Here is a 21,723-nt window from a genome sequence, read left to right on the forward strand (position 1 = left end):
TAGATATTTTCATCAAAAATCGCACTCAAATATTAAATCACAAAACCACCTTGCAATGATGGGAATGAAATGAGAATCCAAAATAATTGACCTAATTATTGCCGTTAATACGAAGGCGAGTGGATTAGCTTGACACGTGTAGATATGTTTTGCCCTTGCAAATAAAGAGTTGACTTTTTTCTATGATTCAGCGCATACGTGTCCGACAAGGAGTGGTGCTCGGTGGCATCTTCCAAAAATAAGGCGGCAAAGGGGATGGCCGTTTTCAGACAAGGGCTACGTCACGTGCCGCCACCTGGCCACACGTTATAAATTATGCAGCCCCACCCAATGAGAAGCCGGAATAAGATATGGTGACGTCAGACTTTGGGGACACGTGGTGAGTGGAGGGAGTCCGGACGGCTAGCGCCGACCGTGGTCGGGTTAGATTAGGTGACCTCTATTTGCCAAAAGGGGGATGCATCATTTACTTTCTTCAAATCCATGTTGTCATAATTAATTAATTAATTAATTAAATATCTGGAATTAATTATGACAATTTGTATTGTCCACTATTCTAATCTTCTAACTAAGTTTTTGGAGGTCAACGATACTAATAATAACCAAAGACAATCAAATTATAAATAAGCAAGAAGAACAAAAAAAATTGGACGATTTTGCATGCATGTAATGTGTTTCATTCATTTCGTGGTTTAATATTTTTGCAGAAAACTTCAATAGATATATTTTCTTCGCCTTTTACACAGCCTTTATTACATATAAATGCGAATAAATAAATTATAACTGTATAAATATATTACAACAGTAGTATAAAAAAAATCACTTATTCTTAATGAAAATGTCAACTCGGCCATTTTAGACCAACTCAGCCTTTTATTGTTTTTCTCGTATAATCATATGAGATATGTTGGAAATATTCAGAAATGTCTGAAGGTGCTTCGTCGAGCAAGATTTTTTTTTCTAGCTACCATGATCTTTGATCTTTTAGCTATCGTAGCTGTAGATATTTTTATTTTTTCTAGTTTGCCATGAGTGACAACACTATCTAGATCCTTGCAACAGTTAATAAACAGTCATGCACTTTGAGAATGAAAGACATTTGAATTCCCACAATAGCATTTTCAATAGTTGATATTTTTTTACTTTAAAACTTCATCAATTTTAACTATGTCTAGCACATTTGAAGTGCTTTTAAATGTAGTAATAAATTTGTTTATCTTTTGTAAACAGTAAGTCAATTCGTTAGCATTAGCCACAACATATATAATATAATGTCTTGCATATAAATACTAGCGTATCTCCTTTACTTGATTGACGATCCTTTATTTCACTTTTCCTTCGTTTTCGGTTGTTTTTCCGGTTTCTTGCATTAATTCAATAACCTTTTTGATTCAAGTTAGTTTATCCAATAGAGAGTTTTTTATTTAACAATCATTTCTATCTAATTTTTTAATAATAAACAAAGCTTATTGTATAGTTAGTTGAACGAATTGGTCCAATCAAATCCTAGAAACGCGATCGATGTATCTTTGGCACGTAGTCTTTTTAAAAGTTAAACAAACGCTTTCTTTGATGAGAGATCGAAAGTCCAATTATTGCTATGCGATATTTAACGACTTCTCACTTTCTTTGATAATAAGTTTCCTATACTTTATTTTTATAAAAGTGTTTTTTTGGTTCCACTTTTTATATCTAACAATCAAGTGTATGAACTTTTAAACACTATCTTGCAAGATGACAATATTGGTTATCTAATCTACCCATTATAATTAGGATTCTATAATTTGGTTCACTGTAATATGCGATGATCAAAAGCTATGTTTTTTTCTCAACGCTTACATAGTTATCTAAGACATAAATAGGTTTGACAATAAGTTAGACTTATCATACTTTGTATGTAAGCATTTGGGCATATATTGCTATATACTAATTAGGCCCAGCTTTGTATTATTGTATATTAGAGGTTTTTAATTTATGAAGACTTAAGCTTGAATTTTGTGATATACAAGTTGTCAAGTTGAACTACAATTTATTCTAAAAGAAAGTCTTTAGAGCGCGAAAAGAAATTAAAACTTGTAATTTCATCAAAAGAAAGGAAATGGTAGTTTCTAATTTGTCTCACCCGGGCAAAAGATGATGGAGTTTGGAGCCCCTTGCACAGCGGAAGACTTGTACAAAACAAATAAATCAGACACGGATCTATTTGACCGATTATGCGATTAATCAATTCACATGTTAAACAGATAATTGCATGCTATAACGCAAATAATTCCTGCTCATAGAAAGTAAATCCTAAAACATGAATTCTACGGTTTAGGGTTACCGATTTGATTCTCCAAAGAATCGTCGATTGCTCGCGCCTTCTCCACGTGATGATCTTCAATACTAGACCACGGATCTTCTCTCTGGTTCCCGAACTGTATCTCGATATCAGGGTGGGCTGATCTTATCAAAATACTAGGACTCGAATAAAGAAGACATAAGAAATCCTTCTCCAATTAGGAGAGAAATTCGAATTCCTCTAGGTAGAGGGGGACGAAAATTATGAATAATAATAATGAATGATTTATGTCCCATTTTTTCTCCTATTTATATTAAGTTCATTTTGGGCCCAGACGGGGATCTATGGAAGGTTTTGGATATGGGCTCCCCCAATTAGCTTTTTACTAATTAAATTGAACCCACAATTTAATACAAGCTTATATTGGAATATTACGAGCAGCCACTACAGAAGTAATATTGAACTCTCCCCATCTAAATCCGAAATTACAAGTAATCCGGGTTTCCACTTTGTTTATTATTTATTTCCCGCGCTTAAGATATAAATGTCCATTAATTAATTAATGTCTGCTATGGACTTAATTAATTAACATCTTATTAATTCCAATAGTGGACTTAACAAGAATCATTTATTTATTATTCATAGAGTAATAAAACTCCAACTGGCCAGTTTTCCGAATAATAAAAACTTGTTCGAGCTCCTCTTGAGGACATTATCAAACGATACTCACATCGCGCACGTTTCAACATAATAGCAATCCTAGCACCGCTAGATATTAATCACCACTACCCAATATATCAAGATTATTGGGTTGCGAAAAATCCGCACCATTTGATAAGTCAAAGTAGTGCATAATCAATACCGTATGCTCAATGCTAACATATGTAGATTAAGAAATAGTATTTTACCAAGACCTAGTCTTTCAGTAGATAGCATAAAAGACACGTCTTGCTGTTAGATCCGTTTAGTGCTATACCACACCAATGTCATCTTATTTCAGTAAGGCTTAGAAATATGCGGACTGACATTGCAACCTTTCACGATAGGTAGTCTAAGCCTATCTAGGTTGTGAAATTCTTCTTTTCCTTTTGCAAAGCATTGCATAGATCTGACCGTGTTACCTTAAAGTGGACGCCGCCCACAACCAGTCTACTAAGCAAAAGACTTAGACTTTGTTTACTTCTTATGCATTTAAATGTTTATAAATGCACAAGCAAACACAATGTAATAATATACTGATTCTATTCATGCAAAACTACTCGAATAATACTGAATCGGGTTAAAAGTGGATTATAGAGTTTTACGTATACAAGCCAGATTCTATTCAAGCGAAACTTGCTCAAAACATGCTTTTCAGTATACCAAACCTAACAAAAGATACTGTTTTTACGTGAATAAAATAATTGAGAAAAATTAAAACTTCATGATTTGATATTACACTTTCAATTGACTGGTCAAAATTTAATCAAATTTTATAATCTAAATGTTACTACTATTATCTATGGTATTATACGTATATAAATATGTAGGATTGGAATAAAAAAAGTTACTAGCATCTAAATAATAGTACAGACAATGATCTATTACTAGCCACTAGATCACTTATATATTGCTTATCATGTAAAAATTTGAAAATATTAAATTTAATTGAAAATAATCAATATTAATCCTTTATATGGTAGTTCTGTCATTCTCTATAATTACTCAAATATTTCCATAATATGATTTATTTATGAGAATACCACTTTTTGTAACATTAATTTATATTAACTTATTTATTTTCATGTTCATGTATATGTAAGACATATACAATATTACCAATACTATAATTGATATAAATTCATAAACATCATCTGTAATGCGTGTAAGATATTGTCACCTTAAATGATCTCATGCATTTTGATTAATAAAATGATAGTTACAAAATAAAAATTGACTATAACAAGATTCAAGACACGTTAATAAATTCAGTAGATTTGAATTGAAATTCAGATTTCAGATATTCCTGAGGCCAAATATAGAATTATTTTAATATATTGAGTACTATTGTTATGACAAAATTTGAATTGAAATTCAGATTTCAGATATTACTGATTAATGCATTTAATTATAAATAGATTTCTTACCAAAATCGTTGCAAATTGCTAAATCGGACTTTATACGGGCTGATTTGAGCCCGCAAACTCGGCCCATCTAACCTTTTCAAAATCAAGCGCTCATTTCCCCCCCTTTCATCGTGAGCAGTAGAAGAGAGCCCTAAATCAATTCAAATTCCAATTTCCTTCAAATTCACTGCTAAAAGGTTCAAATTCTCAACGAATTTTGTTAACAGTGAAGAAAAATAGTCTAATTTCTGTTTGATTCAGGTCTCAGCTAAAAAAAAGCATGGGAAAAACCATGGAGGAAACGTTTGCGCAAGATATGGCGGGAAAATGTTCCGGAATTTCTCCTTCTGATACGCAAAATAAGGAAGGAATTACTGAAATTCGTCCAGTCGAGGAGGATTTTTCGTCTCCGACGCCGGTGAAAAGGAAAGAGCGGCCGCGCATTCAGAGCAAAGATGAGCTGGCTCAGCTTCCAGAGAAGTGAGCTCAGTTGTTTATGCAGTTATTTTTCAAGTGATAATTTGATTAAAGTTTAATTTTAAGCCATGTAATTGAATTTCTAGGTATGCGACATTATTGGAGGTTTTTGGGCGTCTGATGAGTTCATTGAGGTTGCTAAATCTGCGTAAAAAGAGTCCAACATTTCAGAACGTTAGGCGCCAAATTGAAATCTTGGCTGGAAGGTAAAGACTTCTGCCTTCATTTACTCTTAGTTCTTGTTTATGTGCTTATGGTTGATTTACAAAATAAAGCCATTTTTTGTTCTGTTTGTCCTTCCATTTGAAGAATATTTAGTGACTATAGTGTGCATTATGTGTAGATTGTAGACGTTGTAAGCGGATGCTACCAGAAAATTGATTATTCTTGTTCACTACATTTTCATAGCACATGAACTTGTGGTCATATACTGTAGTTTCTGATATGATATGTTAGCATGTGCGTAATTTGCTAGCGTGCTTACTCTTGTATTCAACTTTTTGTGTGAAATATTTGTTTTTGGTGGAATGGAGTCTGACCCTTCCCTTTTACATTCCCTTGTTAGAAAATTCCTACCTAGTCATCTTGCACAAATCAAATACATACTTCCTGAAGCAGTTCAAATCGATAAAATTCTCGTTCATGATGAGAAAACCAAGTGCATGAAGGTAGAGATGAATATCAGGTTGCTGTCTGATGTTGTAAAGCATCATGATGAAGATGAATCTGTATATGTGGCTCTGAGCACTATTTTCTCTTCGAGGCTAAGAGACTTTAATGCCAAACATCCTGAGGTAATAGTGTCTTTCCTTTTACATAAGTTTTTGGTAATTGGCAATAGCGTTGTCACATTATTCAACTATCTCATATGCAGCTATGCTGAGTTTGTTTTACTATTTTGTAGCAGGTGTGTGATATCCCTGAAGCTGAACTACCAGATCCATTCAACGAAAAAAGAACCCCCATTAAGGAATATTTGACCTCTCAGAATTTGCCAACTTTGTGCGAGACAGAGATGTTGAATTCATCTCATCTTCCCCCTTTTTTCCAACCACTCTTCAATCAGAAGACTGCTATTGCAGACATGGAAACAACTGACATCCCTTCACCTGTTAAATCTGCTAGTGAGGTTAATGAAGTGTTTGAAAGCGTGAGGTCATCTTCTGCCTCATATACCTCAGCTAACATGACTGAGACCACCCCTATGAAGCCTTTAGTTGGGAATGATGGTCTTACTGCTGTAACACCAGCACAGTCCACTCCCCTGAGACCAATTTCGTCGCTTATCTGCGATGATCAGAACAAGATGACTTCAAGCCATAAACAGTCCACTGCAAGTGCTAAGAAAGCATTAAATTTTGCTAGCTTTGATGGCGAAGAGACCGTCTTCTCCCACAAGCAAAAGCAAAAATCAGTTTGCCCGTCAGACCTTGTTCCCTTGATCCATCAAATATTCCAATCAGTGAAGTTTAATCCCATTACAAAGGCAGAACTTGTTCATAAAATTATCATGAACAGCCTTGAGTTTGACGATCACAGTAAGCATAGATTTCTATCTTCTCTTGCCTTTTTGGTATATCAATTCAGAAATTTCTGAACTGTTCTGTGTTATGTTCAGGCGAGATTGAAACACAAATGGAGAATCTTGAGAAGCTGGCCCCAGATTGGTTTTTTAAGAAAATGGCACCTAGTGGTGATCTTATGTACAAGTAAGTTCCCTTCTTTATGTTGAAGCCTCAAGATTTTCTCAATTCTTGTTATCTCTTTTATTGAATACGTAGAAAGCAAATAAAAATTTTCAACAAGAACAAAAAAATCGTATACTATTACTAATGGGATCTCTTAACAAGATGAAGTGTTTGATAACATAGCTGCCTCTGCTAATCTGCAGTGTGAGGAAGGTTTCTGATCTGAAGTCAGTTTGTGAAAAAATTAATGCTATGTGATGAGAGGTTAGTTTTACTTTCTAATATGTGTATGTAACTTTGTAATGACTTTTCTTTATACAGTTGCCTCTGATATTGTCTTCCTCACTCTCTTTGCAGTAGCTAATGAAATTGAGGGCATGGTTTCTTTTAGTTTTTGCTATAGTGAATCAGATTGCTGCAGTCTTTCTATATAACATGTAATATTGCACTTGGCTTTAGCTCTAATATTCAAAATGACTGCTTTTGATTTTCATTTTTTTGTTACCACATTCTTGTACTAAGGTACTCCTTGTTAATTCAACCAAAGTCACATTGTATGATCGGAACAAAAAACAGACACAGTTTACTTATCCATTAAAAATCAGACTTTTTCATTATGTGTTGCTTGATTGAACACACAAAACCACACTAGGATATTACAGCATTGCTGCTCTCATAACCTAAGGCATCACCAAGAATCCTTGTAAGATAATCCAGCTGCTCGAATTCGCCTTGGAGTTCTTCCCACTGCAAATATACCACACAGACACCATATCAATACACAACTCCTTGCATAAAGAAGCAGAAAACAATATAAACTTACATCTTGATGAGACACGGAGACGATCTTCCACCCGGCTGCAGCAATGTAATGACGTTTGAGCATAGTATGCCCCAACGGCACTCCTGCAAAGAAACAAAGGTTCAAAATGGTGCAAATGAGACATCATTAATCAACATAACTACAGCCACAATCACACACCGGTATTCCTTGAGAAATGAGTTGGCCCATCGATTTCTAGAGCCACTTTCTTGTCAAGACAGACTGCATCCACTGTGTAGCCATCCACGCTATACTCCTTGATCCACTCCAGCCCGGTGCTAACAAGGAGACGCAACACCTCCTTCTGAAACGAGGAAGTCACCTTCTGATTGAACTTCTTAGTTTTCCCAGTGCCCTCGATTCTCCTCTCCAGTTCACTAGACAACGCTTCCTCAAGCTCAGGGTACTCCACTTTGAGGCACTGCATCACTAGGTGAAGCTGTGAAGCAAACACAACGTCTTCCCTATGCTGCCCGCTTATACTCCGCCCATCAAAATGGTTCAAAGCTCTCCACACATGTGAAAAGAACACGCGATCCAATCTCCCCATAACCGCATATGACCAAGCTACATTACCAATCTGATCTCTGGTGAATCCCACTGTTAGAGGGACACCATTTCCACCTGCTTCTCTCTCATCACCAAGATTAGTTACCACAGAGCAGCCGTCAAACGCGTGATCAAGAGAGTCAAGCAAAGGGTCTGCAACCTCATTGAGTGAAGCAAAAGCCCACAAAACTTGGGCAATTTCTTGAGGCTGGAAAGTATTGATCAAAACCGAAGCCCTCTTGCACAACTCTGCAAAGAGCTCCGGAGCAGAATGCTGCATAGAAGCGAAAGCTCCAGCCAAATTAGCAACATTCTGCGAATTCAGCTCGTCTACTTTTGCCACGGCCACCTCAGCCACCCTGTCCATTTCAGACAGATAAAGAAGCTCCCCGCCAATCTTGGACAGCGCCCACGCAATGTTGGAAACCCCCTGCCCAGAGCACTCTGGCAGTGCGGCCATTGCCATCCCGACAAGCATGCTCATCTCCCTCCTCCGCGCAAATGCCAGCCTGTGGGTCCTCATCAGCGACACCTTCTCCATGTTCTTGGCAATCCGGTGCAAGGCCGTGGCGATGTTCAGAGGTGAAAGGGGCGAAGGGCTGAGCCCTTTGGCCACAGCCATGATCACCTCAGCTGTGGCCTCCAAAACTTCATCTGCAGTCTGAGCTTCCACAATCAACTTGTTCAAGTTGATCTCTTTCCGGCGATCGGAAGGCCCCGAAAACTGCGAAAGCCTCTCGACAAATGTCTCCATTGTTCTCTCACGCTTTTCCTCGAACATCCCACCTGCAATCTTGCTCACTGTTTGCCTGAGATGGCTAGCTTTATCCAAAGAGTCCAAATCAAAATTGAGAACATCACCCTCATCCCCATCATCAACATCACTCAAAAATTCATCATCTTCATCATCATCATTATCAATTTTAGGCTGCTTTTTCTTCTTTTTCTTTTTCTTCTTCTTTTTGTCGCCGGTGACCATTCTCTCCATTTTGGCCGTCAATCCTCTAGCCTCGATAGATTTAAGAGCTACTTTTCTAGCCCTAACGCACCAATCCATATCATCATTTTCTCGAATTAACCTAGAATTCAGCTGCTTCACCTTCTTTTTTGGGGATAAATTTCCGTTGGATTTTATCTCCCCGAGAAATTGCGCCTCCCAATTGGCTGAAGTAGCAATCGAATTGGAGCTCTTTTCTTCCTCTTCTTCTTCTTCTTCTGCTGCGCTATCAACCTCTTCATCGGCGGCGGTCTCAACTGCTGAATGTTTACCCCTTTTGGTGAAGCTTACGCAGCAGGTCTTGAGAGAAAGGGAGCTCAATTGAGCTCTAGAATTAGTAATGGGGAGCAGAGGTATGAAGGAAATCGGTTTAGTTGATGGGATTTGGAAATTTGAGATGGAGTAACTGACGGCGGAGGCTTTCAAAGTCTTCATTTAGTATAGCGGCGGTGGCGCTAGCAGCTGCAGAGGATAATACAAGTATAAAATGGAAAACAAAATATATAAGCCATTTTACATTTCTAATTTTTTTTAAATACTAGTAGTAGTATAAATTTAGGGTGATGCTAAATGGCCACATTATAGCTTAGCCATAATCAGATTTTACAATCAAATTGAATGCACTTAGAAAGTATCAAAATTTCATGACTATCTTACCCTTTGCTTTAAATCATCCAGAAACATTTGCTGCTTTATATATACGTTCTATACTAGTAGTAATTATTTCTTCTCTTATTTTCTAAGATTTTATTTCGTCTTAGTCATAGTATTTGTTCATGAAGGTGACTTAATATACATAAGGCAGTGGAAACGGAATATTAAAATAGTAAGGCATTTCCAATTAAAAGTAATATCACCAGTATATTTAATTGAAAATAAATACTACTATTTACTTACATTTTTATTAATTTTTTAATTTATATTGTTTTAGTTTGATGGGAAAATTGATATTTCGCTTTAAATGTTATAAGTTTGTAACATAGTCTGTATTTTAGTTCATACTAGTAAATTTCATTCAATTGTTATTCAATTCAATTATAAATTTGGGATTTCATTTAGTCTTAACATGCAATATTTTTAAAATTTATTAATAATTTATAATAATTCAATACATCATAAATATAATAAGTAAATATATAGGACTACCAATATATATACTATACGTAATATCATAATCATAAATAATAACTTTTATACAATATTAATACAAATACGTATTATTAATATTAATTTAAGATACTACCCCATATTATAATAATTTGATTAAGAAGAATTCATAATAATAACTTCATACACCATAATGTTACTTAATATTAATGTATATAATAAACTACAAAGGAGTATATAAATTTATAATTAAATATATTAAGTAATGACATTATGCTACACGATATCAAACTATAGCCATTTCTGTTACTTTAATTTACTAGTAGTACTTATTCTTATTATTCCCAATGTTCTTAATAATTTAACACCATTTAATTCGACACGAGTTTTTATAAATATAATAAAAAATTAATTGAAAACGTTAGTGACATGCAGGTCCTATTTTTATATATTAGTTTTATAATATAATATGAGTGAGAATGAGTTAGTGGATTGTGATCCATTATAAAAAAATAGTAAAAGTGAAAGGTGACAAATTTTTAGGGACGGACGAAAAAGAAAATAAGTAACAAATTTTCAGGAATAGAGGAAGTATTATTTTTTTAGAATCGTAGTTACTAGTATAATTTAATTGTAATCATATGATTAGACTTATCCATTTTGGAGTGTTAAAGTAAATGTTATTCAATCCGTTAAAATACTCTTTCTGGCTTAAAGCCTTAAAGAATATATGCATTTGGGTTCGTCTCTATTTTAATACAAAATTAGTAAAATAAGAGAGGGGTAGAGAAAAAAAGTAATTAAAATATTATTAGCAGAGAATGGATCTCACGTCACTAATTAAAATATTATTAGTAGAGAATGGATCTCACGTCACTAGAGAAAAAATAATTTCCAAAATTAGGAAGTGCATATTCTTGTTGAACTAATCAAAAAGGAAAAAATATATATTCTTGTAGGACGAATGGACTAAAAAAAGTGAATAAAGTAAAGAGTAAAGTAAGAAAACAAATAAATTAAAGTGAAAAAAATGTTAATTACCTCGACTATAATGGAACTTTCCTAAGTGAAAAAATTATTTAATTATAATGGAAAATTTCTGATATGAAATAAACGTACATGCTTAATTAATTCAAGATTAATTGTGCAATAAACATACATACTTCATTAGGATCCGATAATAATTATTTTTGGGAAATAGAGTTTGTAATTAGTAAAGACGGAGATTAGTTTCAACATTTAATTTGAAATTAAATATGTATTCTCTCTCCAAAATTGGAAGGAAAGGGTGATTGTGTAAAACTAGTTAAGCACTATCTAAAACTATTATTTTATTATATTACTTTTGCAATTATTTATAGAAATACCACCGTGTGGCCAGCCACATTGTGGCCGCATAGCATTATTGATAAATTTATTACTATATTATATGTAGCTATTTAAAAGTTGTAAAAAAAAAATTATAGATAATTTTTTTTTTTCTCATGGAGACAGTATATATTTTGTGTTCTGCTTCTCTAAAATCACAAGAAGCTGATAAATACACTTGTATAACACGTTTCTGAAAGTGAAACGACGACGAATTTATGGATAGATGAAAAAAAGACAAATCTATAATTAAGAAATGATAAGTGTCCTAACCACAAATCTATAACTCCCGATATATGAGTTATTAGGTTTATATAAGTGTTTAGTAGATAAGATGATTTATCTGTTGGAATCTATGCCGGTCAATGGACTTTGACCAATTATAATTTCAACGAGACATTTAATTTTGTGAAATTAAATGATATAGTGTCGATCTATGTTCGGAGTAGACGACCGTGGTATATACATTTTCTCAAATCCGATTCCCGGTATGTGAGAAATAATGGATTAAAGTTGTGCAAAATTGCAAACTTAAATGAGCTATGAAAGAAGCTTTAGAGAATAATTAAGAAAGTTAATTATCCCACATTTGAAGTTACGACCTTATTAAACTAATATTTAATAAAAATGATTATTACATGTAATAATTATAGTGGACTAAGATGAGTTGTAAGCAGGGGCGGACGCAGAAAATTTGTTCAGTAGGGGCTATATTGTAAACGATACTCACTTTGTCCTTTATAGTCTTGAGGGTATTTTTGTCCCAAAAAAATTCAAAATAGTGAAAAAGTAGCTTAAATGATATTAAGTCGAAGTTGACAGGCCTCAAAAAATATTTTAAAAATTTACAGACCAAAAATGATAGTTCAGTAATGTTCGCAGACTGAAAAAATATTTCCCCTATTAAAATATACTTCCTCCGTCCGCGAGTAGGAGTCCCGTTTTTCTATTTTAGTCAGTCTACAAATAAGAGTCCCGATCCACTTTTACCATAAATGATAATAGAGTCTCACCTTCCACTAACATATTTCACTCACATTTCATTTAAAACTAATGTATTCAAGTGAGATTCCTATTCCATTAATTTTTTTTCACCCACCTTTCTTAACATTTGTTAAAACCCGTGCCGCCAAGGAATGCGACTCCTAACTGCGGATGGAGGGAGTAACAACTAAAAACACTCCGAATTTATAAGGTGTCAATTACCTGAAAAATTTTCAATCTTAACAACTTAAACTCAAATCAATAATTTTTCATAAATAAACAATTCTGTAAATTACCGAGGTGGAAACAACTAAAATTACCGAGCAAAGTCAGCCACTGTAACCGAATAACAAAATTCTGGAGTATTTGCTTTAGTTCTAGTCCAGGAAATTTTTAAATTAAAGAAGAATTCGTAGTTTTACTAATGCACTTTTATTAAAACTAGCTCCTAAACCTATCAATATCTATTGAAGGCATTCTACATGAATTCTGAATATTTTAATCTGACAAACAGTAAATGCACAGTGAAAGAGGCTTGAATCAAAGTAGGAGTATAAGTATTTTATATCATTATATTATTTAATCTTTAATGTTCTTCTTCTTCCTCGAACCAATAGCACCATTGTTGCTTTTCTTCAATTATTTCAGAATTTTAATTTCAGCCCCGCTCATCAATCTATTTCCAATGATTTAGTCATCAGATATATTGATTTTGTAAGGGCTAAGTAGATGATTTTCAAAAATTTCAAAAAAAAATATTGGGTAAGGGCTTAAGCCCCACCCTGTTAATACGTGTGTCCGCCCCTGGCTGTAAGAGTCCACACGTGCGCACACGCGCCCGTCGTCCGCCGCGAGCCTCAGCATGTGTCCTTGGATCTTGGCAATTGGTCTTTGGGTGTTCTTTGGGCCTGGTCGTGGACTTGGTGCTTGGGCTCGACCCAAGGCTAGTGGGTCTAGTTCTTTTTAGAGCCCCGTGTCCTTGGATCTTGGCAATTGGTCTTTGGGTGTTCTTTGGGCCTGGTCGTAGGCTTGGTGCTTGGGCTCGACCCAAGGCTAGTGGGTCTAGTTCTTTTTAGACCACCACCGTTTCCACGTCAGCGAGCCAAGCGGATGACACCTCATCAGTATGATGCGGTAAGCCAACGTGGCTGACACGTGACGGTCCACGTCATGATCGAATCTAGAAGCGTCTAGATTCAACATCTTTGAGCTTGTAACGGCTCGTAACCGACGACCGTTACGGTCTAGCATTGATGACAGCGTTGACCCCTACAGTGGACTGAGCTTATAAATAGGCTAGTCATTCTAGCGTTCTATACACCAGAAACTAGAATATCACTCTGCATCATACACTCTCCCCTTTCTTCTGCATTGTTTTTCTATCGAAAGCTATGCCCTCTCCTCCGTCCAGTTCGCCGGAGCTCTGCTGATAGCGGTGCTGCTTCATCAGAGACGTAGCCGTTTTATCTTTGGGGATGAAACGCCAGTCCGAAGAGCACTACCGGGGCGCATCTCGTTTTGCGGAAAGAGGACTCCTCAACTCGGCTAAACACTTTCACGGTTTACTTGTTTCAAATTTTTCTTGTAATCGTGTTTCAATTTTTCCATTTGTATTTTTTCTTGGATTGTATTACGCTCAGCTAGTTTTATATCTTGTAATTCCAGAAACCAACAGGGTGGCTGTTAAGCATATCGAAGCATGAATTGGTTTGTGCAGTTAATTCATCAGCTAAAAAAGATGGGTTAGCATCTCACCATAAAATTTAGAATTTTATCTTAATTTATTTTAAAGTTCATCTTATGTTAATATTTTGTGCTATATTAACATGTCTACCAAATTAACAACTCTAAGCACTTCAAACGCAGGATACAAAGCTCGATATATGAAAGTATGTAGGAAACTCATCTTGAATAAAACTCTACTGTACAAGATAACTATATCTCTAAAATGTCCATTAACTATGAAAGACTAGGAAATTCATCTTAAATAAAACTCCACATGATAACCATATCTCCAAAGAGTCCACTAATGACGATGAATAAACAAAAAGATAACTCTATCATAGATCGATATGGTTATCATGTTGTTAGGGGTACTATATGTTGAACACAATGAAATAAATGTAACCTATCGATGTTAGGTAATTGTTTCTATTGTATGATAATAGTAGTATTTCATAAAAAGTTAAGACTTTCTTGCACCATCACTATTTTACCCCACACACCATAACACACATCAATATTAAACACATCATTTATGGCTTTAAATTTTAGGCTTTCAAAATTCAAAGTCACACCAAACCCTTTGTCTGATTGTTTCATTTTCTAGCTAGTACAAGAATAAAAGTTTATAAAATAGATAAAATAAGAATGGTCCATGATGACCATTATAGTCAAACTAATAGAATTAAAAAACTTGTATAAATTTCTAAGAAAACTTTGTACACATTGCATTTCATCAAACTCACACCTAAACCTTACAAAAATAATAATCTAACACACACATCAATCCAAAAAAAACAAAGTTCAATTTCTACAAATTGAAAAACTTGTCCTTTTTTTCATTCTTTCAAAACTCAATGTTGCAAGGAAATAGCCCTTCTAAGATTCACCACAGCCTTCTCATACCTCACAAATCCCATGAACCAAAACTCATACCCATCCTCAGTCACAATCTCTATATACTTGTGTGTTGGATTGTTCACATTCCCACTCTCATTTGCTGCCTTTATCTTCTTCATCGGAATCGAAACCTACAAACACCACAAAACTGTCTCATGCTCGAGTCCACTATGACACGATCTATGAATTTAACGTTTTCAAGTACCTTGTAGGGGATCCGAATGAGGCCTCCGGAGGAGGAGTGGACGGTGATGGATCGTTCGCTGCAGAAGGAGAGTTTCTGTGTGGAGATGAAGAGAATGCCAGCAATTGGACCAGCAGTTGTGGAGAGATAACATTGGGATGCTTTGAGCAACTTTTCTCCCTCACTCACTCCAAATATGTCTCTAAATATATTCTCTCTGCCCCCTTTCTTTATTATCTTGGCTCCAACACTCAGCTTCCCCTTCACTGTTTCTGAGAATTTTGGCCCCATTTTCACTGCACCATTTTTCAAGATTATTGCTTTAAACCAACACATCCATCTATCTATGCATATACAATCCAATGAGAAACATTATTCAAATTGATGAATGAAAAACCATTTTCAGCTCTTCTGATTCCAAGATTCAAAAGTGAGTACATCATTTTGCTAAATAAGTTAGGGGCAAAAATTTGCATTTTTTTTAGTGCAACTAATTTAAGTGAAGCGCTAATTAAGCTGCATTAAACGTATAAAGTATATGCATTCGATGTGAAATTAATTGAACTAAAAGAAATTGAGGGACAAGTAAATGACTAAACCTTCAATTAACACACACACACACACATACATGAATATATATGTACCATGTTCACGAACTCTGTAAGCAAAGCTGGTTCCTTTTCTGTCCAATTTCTTCTTCTGATTCCTCCCAGCTTCAGCTACCTCCCCATTTTCTGCAAATTTTTCAAGAGCTATTCATTTGACAAATCTTCATTAAAAAACACACACACACACAGTGAGAAATCTTGATAAAATTAGCATACCTGTAAAGGGAGCAGAGTGATCTGAAGAGGAGGGACTCCGGGAAGGCTCAGACAAGGAAGAAGATCTATCTAAGCTTGCCACAAATGGGCTTGTCGGAAAACCATCTTCAAACTCACGATCCTTGGTTTTCTCCATCAAAGACTCAAGCTTTCTTGCTGGGTTTATCAAAGATTCGATTTTTATGGCTGGGTTTGAGAAAACACGGAATGGGTGAGCTGATAAATTGCAGAGGAGAGTTTTAGGAAAAATCGTGGCAAGAAGTGATAATTGAGGTGTGGAATAATGGGTATGACATATGCTGTCACTGTCGGAAGCCCCACAATTTACATTATTTTTTTTAAGATTCAAACATACAAACTTAAATACAGCTTCAAATTTTCAATCATTTCTTATCTTTAGCTTACGCTTTCCAATTCAGAAGTTTCCGTTGGCAGTTTTAGAATTATTAAAAACGTTTCTTGGAAATTTCCTTTAGTCAAGTAAGGTTAGCGGTGACTTTTTTTAAATACTATAGATTAGTTGGTCCTAAATCATAAACTTTAATCGAAATTTAGTATTTTTCAAAACTTTAAAATTGATCACAAAATTATAAATTTAAGCTTTGTAGCCAAATATTTACATAAATAATTTTATTCCAATTCATTTAAAATTCACTAAAGGCAGCAAGCTTATTTTCTTTACCGAATTTTGAAGTTTATGAAAATATCAAATCATGCCAAAGTCTGTAATTTTAGAGATCAATAATTTAAATTTATTCATTATTAGTCCTCACAAATTTTTTTAATTTAAACAATATTCATTTCGTATGTAATTTTTTGTTTGTGTGTTTTACTAAAAGATTTCATATCCAGGTAATCATATTTATTTATTTATTTAATATTATATGCTAAATGGAGTAATATTTAGTGTGTTTAGCAAATATATTAAATAGAAGATTTAGTAAAGTTAATTAGTCCCTAAAATCACGAACTTTTGCCTAATTTAATCTTTTCCATGAACTAAAACTTTTTGCCAGAAAAATCATGAAAATATTTCTTAGACTGAAATTTTCCAAGAACTGACTTCGAAAAAAATTCACTACAAAGCCTAAATTCATAATTTTTGTGACCAACTTTAAAGTTTATAAGAAATGGTATCAAATTTCAGTCAAAATTTATAATTTTAGGGACCAATACCATTTAAAAATAGAACAAACTAATCCATACATATATAAACAATTGGAGAGTATGGAAATTTGTTTAGATATCAGTCTTTTATTAAATTTATGTCTGTCTCAGTTTGGTTAGGCAAGAAGGTTTTTTTATTCACATTACTCCGACCGGTTAAATTGTTACAACAATTTCTGTCTTTGAAATCTGTGTTGTGTCAACACAGATGAAGAATCTTTGACTAACTTTGAAGGGTAATTTGAATAAATGGAAATACATTACACATCATTCATACAAAATTTTGCCAAAACTTATAAGAGAACCTACTACAGCATGTTCTAAACAAATTAAATTAGCATCAGTACAACAGAAGAAAAACATCATTCTTGACAACGAAACGAAGCACGACTCAGTTGGTAAAGAAGCTTCCCCTCCAACGAGATGAGGTATGCCTATTCGGCGGGGACTTCTTTGTGAGCTTTATAGGACAAAATCACATTCCATACTAAGGCAATAAAATTGGCAGCAAGGACCTGCAAATTGGTGATTTGTGGGGAAAATATGTGATTCAATACACAATAATTTACTCAAATTAAACAAAGGTAAATGGCAATCATCATCTTCAGCTATTTAAAGATTAAACAAACCTGAAACTGCTGTGGAACAAATTGGAAGTTGAGGAACTGAAATGGTATCCAGAGTTGCCAATTTGCAACAACTGATGAGAACCATTCCTACAAGTAAAACGTTAAGCGTTGTCATGAACATTTTGGGCAAGAACAATCAGATCCTTCGCAATCACCTTCATGTTTAGTCACCAATAATCAAAGTGCAAGTAAAAGTACCTGTTTTAGTTTCGGGATTACGTTTGACGGATGTCCCTCAAGTGTCACCAATGTAGATAGGAAAGTCCCGATGAAAATGGGAGAGAAAATAAACTGTATATGCAATATCAAATGCAAATTATGTTAGGGGGTTTGATTCAGGTGTAACAACAAACAAAGATAAATCAAGCTTGTAGCTGAAATCGAGAAGCTTAAAGAAGTGACCTGATCAAGGATAAGCCTCAAGAAAGTTCCAGAAGCTCCGGGGAGGGTAACGAGTTTACTCAGATACAAATACCTAAATATGCATCGGGAGTGGTTAAATTGTGTATGCGAAGATATAGGTCATGGCTTCAAGGTATCAAGTTAAAGAATGCAACTAATCCAGAAAATAACGAGACAAATAGATGATAAAACAATAATCATTAGTGACAGAGCTGCATCCACATTGTAGATTTGTATGCAGAGTAAAAAAGGAGGGTACGGATAAAGGAAAAAACAACTTTTAACCGTTACCAGAAATGCAATGTCGGACCAACCAAAACCAGTCCCAACGAAGTGAAAATAAATGTCCGCTTCAAATCAGGAGATGGCACTTGATCAATGAAGAGCTGACGAACATTGTACCCGAATAGAAAGGAAAAGAAGAGTATTACTTAATGGAAACAAAAAAAACGTAACAACCAGCCAAATACAGAGGTAAATAAACTAGTTCTACGACTGATGCATGACTATGCCAATTGCCACACCCTACATTTCGACTCATAAGTTGATAGAAACACAATTCACAAGCACTAACCACAATTCCACAACTGGTTTCAAAGGTGTCACTCAAAAGCAAAGCAATTTTTTTTTTTGCTTTCAAAATTTTGCATGACTCCATTGATAGAGTTAGGCTACATCAAATATATGATCTCAAGCCTCTAACGAGCCAGTTTACCTGGCATATAACATCACCAACCAAAGTTAACATTGCTGAAGTGACGGCCTTGGTGATCACAGGATGCTCGGCAAGAAGAGACAGATACCTGGAAACAAACTTAGAATGAGATGAATGCAAGGAACTGATCCTCAATTAGCAATAAGTCAGACCCCTTCCATTTTTCTATAACATCACAACTACAAATTGCAAGATAAAGATTTAAGAACATCCTCAGATACTGAATTTTCAATCCAATATCATAAATTTCATGCCCCACATTATGCATATAACTAAGAAACTAAAGATTTAAACTCTTTTTAGTACTTATGAAAGAAAAACGATGGACTCAAACGTGAGACCAAATGCGTTAACCACACTACCAATAGACCAACACGCGCACACAAAATTGAAACTTTTACCAGAATGAGACTCCACTGATATCAATGCTTAGTTGCAGAAACAGAAATCATCCAATTACACTAAACTTTTCAAGAACAGAAATTTCATCAAAGATGTAGTCTTTCTCTTTCAAACTGGATAAAGTACAAAGATTGGATTTTTATTATACCATGAAACAAATGACCAGTTACTGCCATGGCCTCCGCCTCCTCCACCACTGCCGCCTCCGCCACCTCCACCGGAAGAGCCTCCGCCGCCGCTAGAACCGTCCCCAGCTCCGCCGCCACTCGAAACCTGGAAAGAGCGAAGGGCCAAAGGCTTCGACCCATATATTCCTAAGCCGTTTGCAGAAGCCAGAGAAATCCTACTGCGAGAATTCCCATTATTGTGAATTGAATTGCAAGAAAGAATTGAAGTTGGAGTATGAATGTGGGTGCGGCGGAAATCCGAGAAAACATAGTATTTTTGGGCGACAGTTGTGGGATTCGCGGCCATCATAGTTTCTGCTGCTGCTTCTTCCTCTTCGTATGGATAATGGAGTATGAAAAACTAAAATAATGGGGTTTTGCACAATTTGGGGTTTTTGAGGTTTTAGCGGATGTGTAGATTCTTTTTGTTTTCTTTCTTTTATGAGAGATTTTTTAAACCGGCTGAATATTTTGAATATATGAGTTTAAAGCGATCGAGTTATTTTTTTAAAAATTTCTGGTAGTAAAGATAAGGATAATTGCAGTGAGGAGTGATCAATTGCTAACCACTGTCCCTGTCCCTGAAAATTTGATACATATTACTATTTCGGTCCGTCCCGAAAATTTGATACACTTCACTTTTACCATTTTTGGTAGTGGACCTCATATTCCACTAACTTCATTCCTACTCACATTTTATTATAAAACTAATACTTTAAAAGTAGGACCCACATCCCACCAACTTTTTCAACTCACTTTCCATTAAATTTCTTAAAACCCGTGTCGGGTCAAAGTGTAGCAAATTTTGGGGGACGGAGGTAGTATCATTTAATTGTTAACTATAACTAATTTAAAGTCATAGGATTTTAGAAAATATGTGGTCTACAATTGCCACGTGTAATTTTCATTTTTATTAATAAAATAAAAAAAATAATAAAAAACCCTCCAAATTAGGGTTTTTGATGAAAATGTTAATATAGTGTTTCGAAAATATCAACACAATGCATTGAGAATGTCAACATAATGCTTTAAGAATGTTAACCCATTGCTTATATTGACATTCTACATGTATTATATTGACATATTTTATATAGTATGTTGAATTTCTGTTGTACAAAAAAATTAAAAAATTTTGAATTTTTTTCAAATTTTGACGTCGGAACATATGCATGTAGGATATCGTTGGAATCCTTATGAAATTATCTTTAATTTGATATATGTTATATGAATTTAAAGTTTTGGGATTTCTTTTAAAAGTTAGTTATAACTAAACATGTAGTTAATTGACATTAATACCCCTATTGATATTTTTTGGAATTAATCTTATGGCCTTATTGACGTTTTTCGTTGATCATATTGATATTTAGGGATTGATGATCTAAACCCTTAATTTGAATATCTAATGACTATTATTTAGTTGTAATTAGCAATTAAGTTATGAGTTAGCAATATAACACTCCTCTAAATGTAGTACTGTACTCCCTCCGTCCCATTAAAGATGACCTACTTTCCTTTTTGGTTTGTTCCAACCAAGATGACTCATTACTTAAAATGGAAACCCCTTTATCTCTACTTTATCTCATCTCTCTTACTTTACTCTCTCCATTTAACACACAAAATAAAGTTGTATAAAATCCCGTGCCGCCCAAGAAAGGGGTCATTTCCTTTGGACGGAGGGAGTATTATATAAATTTTATATATATAGAGTATGAGACGTAATCAGAGTTAGCAATATAACACTCCCCTAAATGTAGTATTATATAAATTTTATATATATAGAATATGAGACGTAATCAAATGTAAACTCTAAATACTGTACAAACTCCAAACTATGATCTGGATCGTTGAAAAATGTCAACAGATGATAAAATTACATTAACACGAAATGTCAACACAGTGTCAACAGTTGATGCTATGTTGACATTGTGTTGATATCATGTTGACATTTTGTGTTGAAGTAATTTTATCATTTGTTGACATTTTTCAACAGTCCAGGTCTTTCGAGTTTGTATATTTAGAGTTTGCATTTTATCACTACCCGACTATAGAGTATTATACCCTAAACTTTAAATGTAATTAAATTATATTACAAATTAAATTTATTACTATATTATTCTATAGAAATAATAAAATTTAAGCTTGATTTATAATAAAAATTTTCACTTGTATTTAAGCTTGATTTGATATTAATAGAAAAAATATATATTTTAAATGTATCAATATTTAATTAAA

At 34.5% G+C, this 21,723-nt stretch overlaps 4 protein-coding genes across 6 annotated transcripts; 1 reads left to right on the forward strand and 3 right to left on the reverse strand.

Moving 5' to 3' along the window:
• The first annotated feature begins 4,486 nt into the window (after positions 1 to 4,486).
• Positions 4,487 to 7,044, forward strand: LOC125200583 (CDT1-like protein a, chloroplastic). 3 transcript variants are annotated; one of them, XM_048098238.1, is made up of 8 exons: positions 4,487 to 4,583; positions 4,648 to 4,866; positions 4,950 to 5,069; positions 5,429 to 5,657; positions 5,768 to 6,401; positions 6,482 to 6,572; positions 6,755 to 6,815; positions 6,909 to 7,044. In XM_048098238.1, the coding sequence occupies exons 2-7, from the start codon at positions 4,667 to 4,669 to the stop codon at positions 6,807 to 6,809; spliced, it is 1,329 nt and encodes a 442-aa protein (XP_047954195.1). In that variant the 5' UTR covers positions 4,487 to 4,583; positions 4,648 to 4,666; the 3' UTR covers positions 6,810 to 6,815; positions 6,909 to 7,044. The 3 variants fall into 3 exon arrangements, with proteins under 3 accessions (XP_047954195.1, XP_047954196.1, XP_047954197.1); XM_048098239.1 differs by having other exon boundaries at positions 6,912 to 7,044; XM_048098240.1 differs by having other exon boundaries at positions 5,771 to 6,401.
• Positions 7,045 to 7,138: 94 nt separating this feature from the next.
• On the reverse strand, positions 7,139 to 9,390 carry LOC125200582 (RAP domain-containing protein, chloroplastic). The gene is made up of 3 exons (XM_048098237.1): positions 7,534 to 9,390; positions 7,375 to 7,457; positions 7,139 to 7,298 (listed from the first exon to the last, which is right to left on the reverse strand). The coding sequence occupies exons 1-3, from the start codon at positions 9,353 to 9,355 to the stop codon at positions 7,200 to 7,202; spliced, it is 2,004 nt and encodes a 667-aa protein (XP_047954194.1). The 5' UTR covers positions 9,356 to 9,390; the 3' UTR covers positions 7,139 to 7,199.
• A 5,388-nt stretch (positions 9,391 to 14,778) lies between these two features.
• On the reverse strand, positions 14,779 to 16,270 carry LOC125207796 (putative GEM-like protein 8). Its single transcript, XM_048107293.1, has 4 exons — positions 16,010 to 16,270; positions 15,830 to 15,919; positions 15,207 to 15,481; positions 14,779 to 15,132 (listed from the first exon to the last, which is right to left on the reverse strand). The coding sequence occupies exons 1-4, from the start codon at positions 16,143 to 16,145 to the stop codon at positions 14,956 to 14,958; spliced, it is 678 nt and encodes a 225-aa protein (XP_047963250.1). The 5' UTR covers positions 16,146 to 16,270; the 3' UTR covers positions 14,779 to 14,955.
• Positions 16,271 to 17,400: 1,130 nt separating this feature from the next.
• LOC125201557 (protein sym-1) lies at positions 17,401 to 19,910 on the reverse strand. The gene is made up of 7 exons (XM_048099722.1): positions 19,473 to 19,910; positions 18,923 to 19,010; positions 18,499 to 18,593; positions 18,208 to 18,280; positions 18,004 to 18,096; positions 17,806 to 17,892; positions 17,401 to 17,691 (listed from the first exon to the last, which is right to left on the reverse strand). Exons 1-7 carry the CDS (start codon positions 19,799 to 19,801, stop codon positions 17,611 to 17,613), a joined length of 846 nt encoding a protein of 281 aa, XP_047955679.1. The 5' UTR covers positions 19,802 to 19,910; the 3' UTR covers positions 17,401 to 17,610.
• Between the last annotated feature and the right edge of the window lie 1,813 nt (positions 19,911 to 21,723).

This window comes from Salvia hispanica, chromosome 1, assembly GCF_023119035.1.
Source record: "Salvia hispanica cultivar TCC Black 2014 chromosome 1, UniMelb_Shisp_WGS_1.0, whole genome shotgun sequence".
Taxonomy (NCBI): domain Eukaryota; kingdom Viridiplantae; phylum Streptophyta; class Magnoliopsida; order Lamiales; family Lamiaceae; genus Salvia; species Salvia hispanica.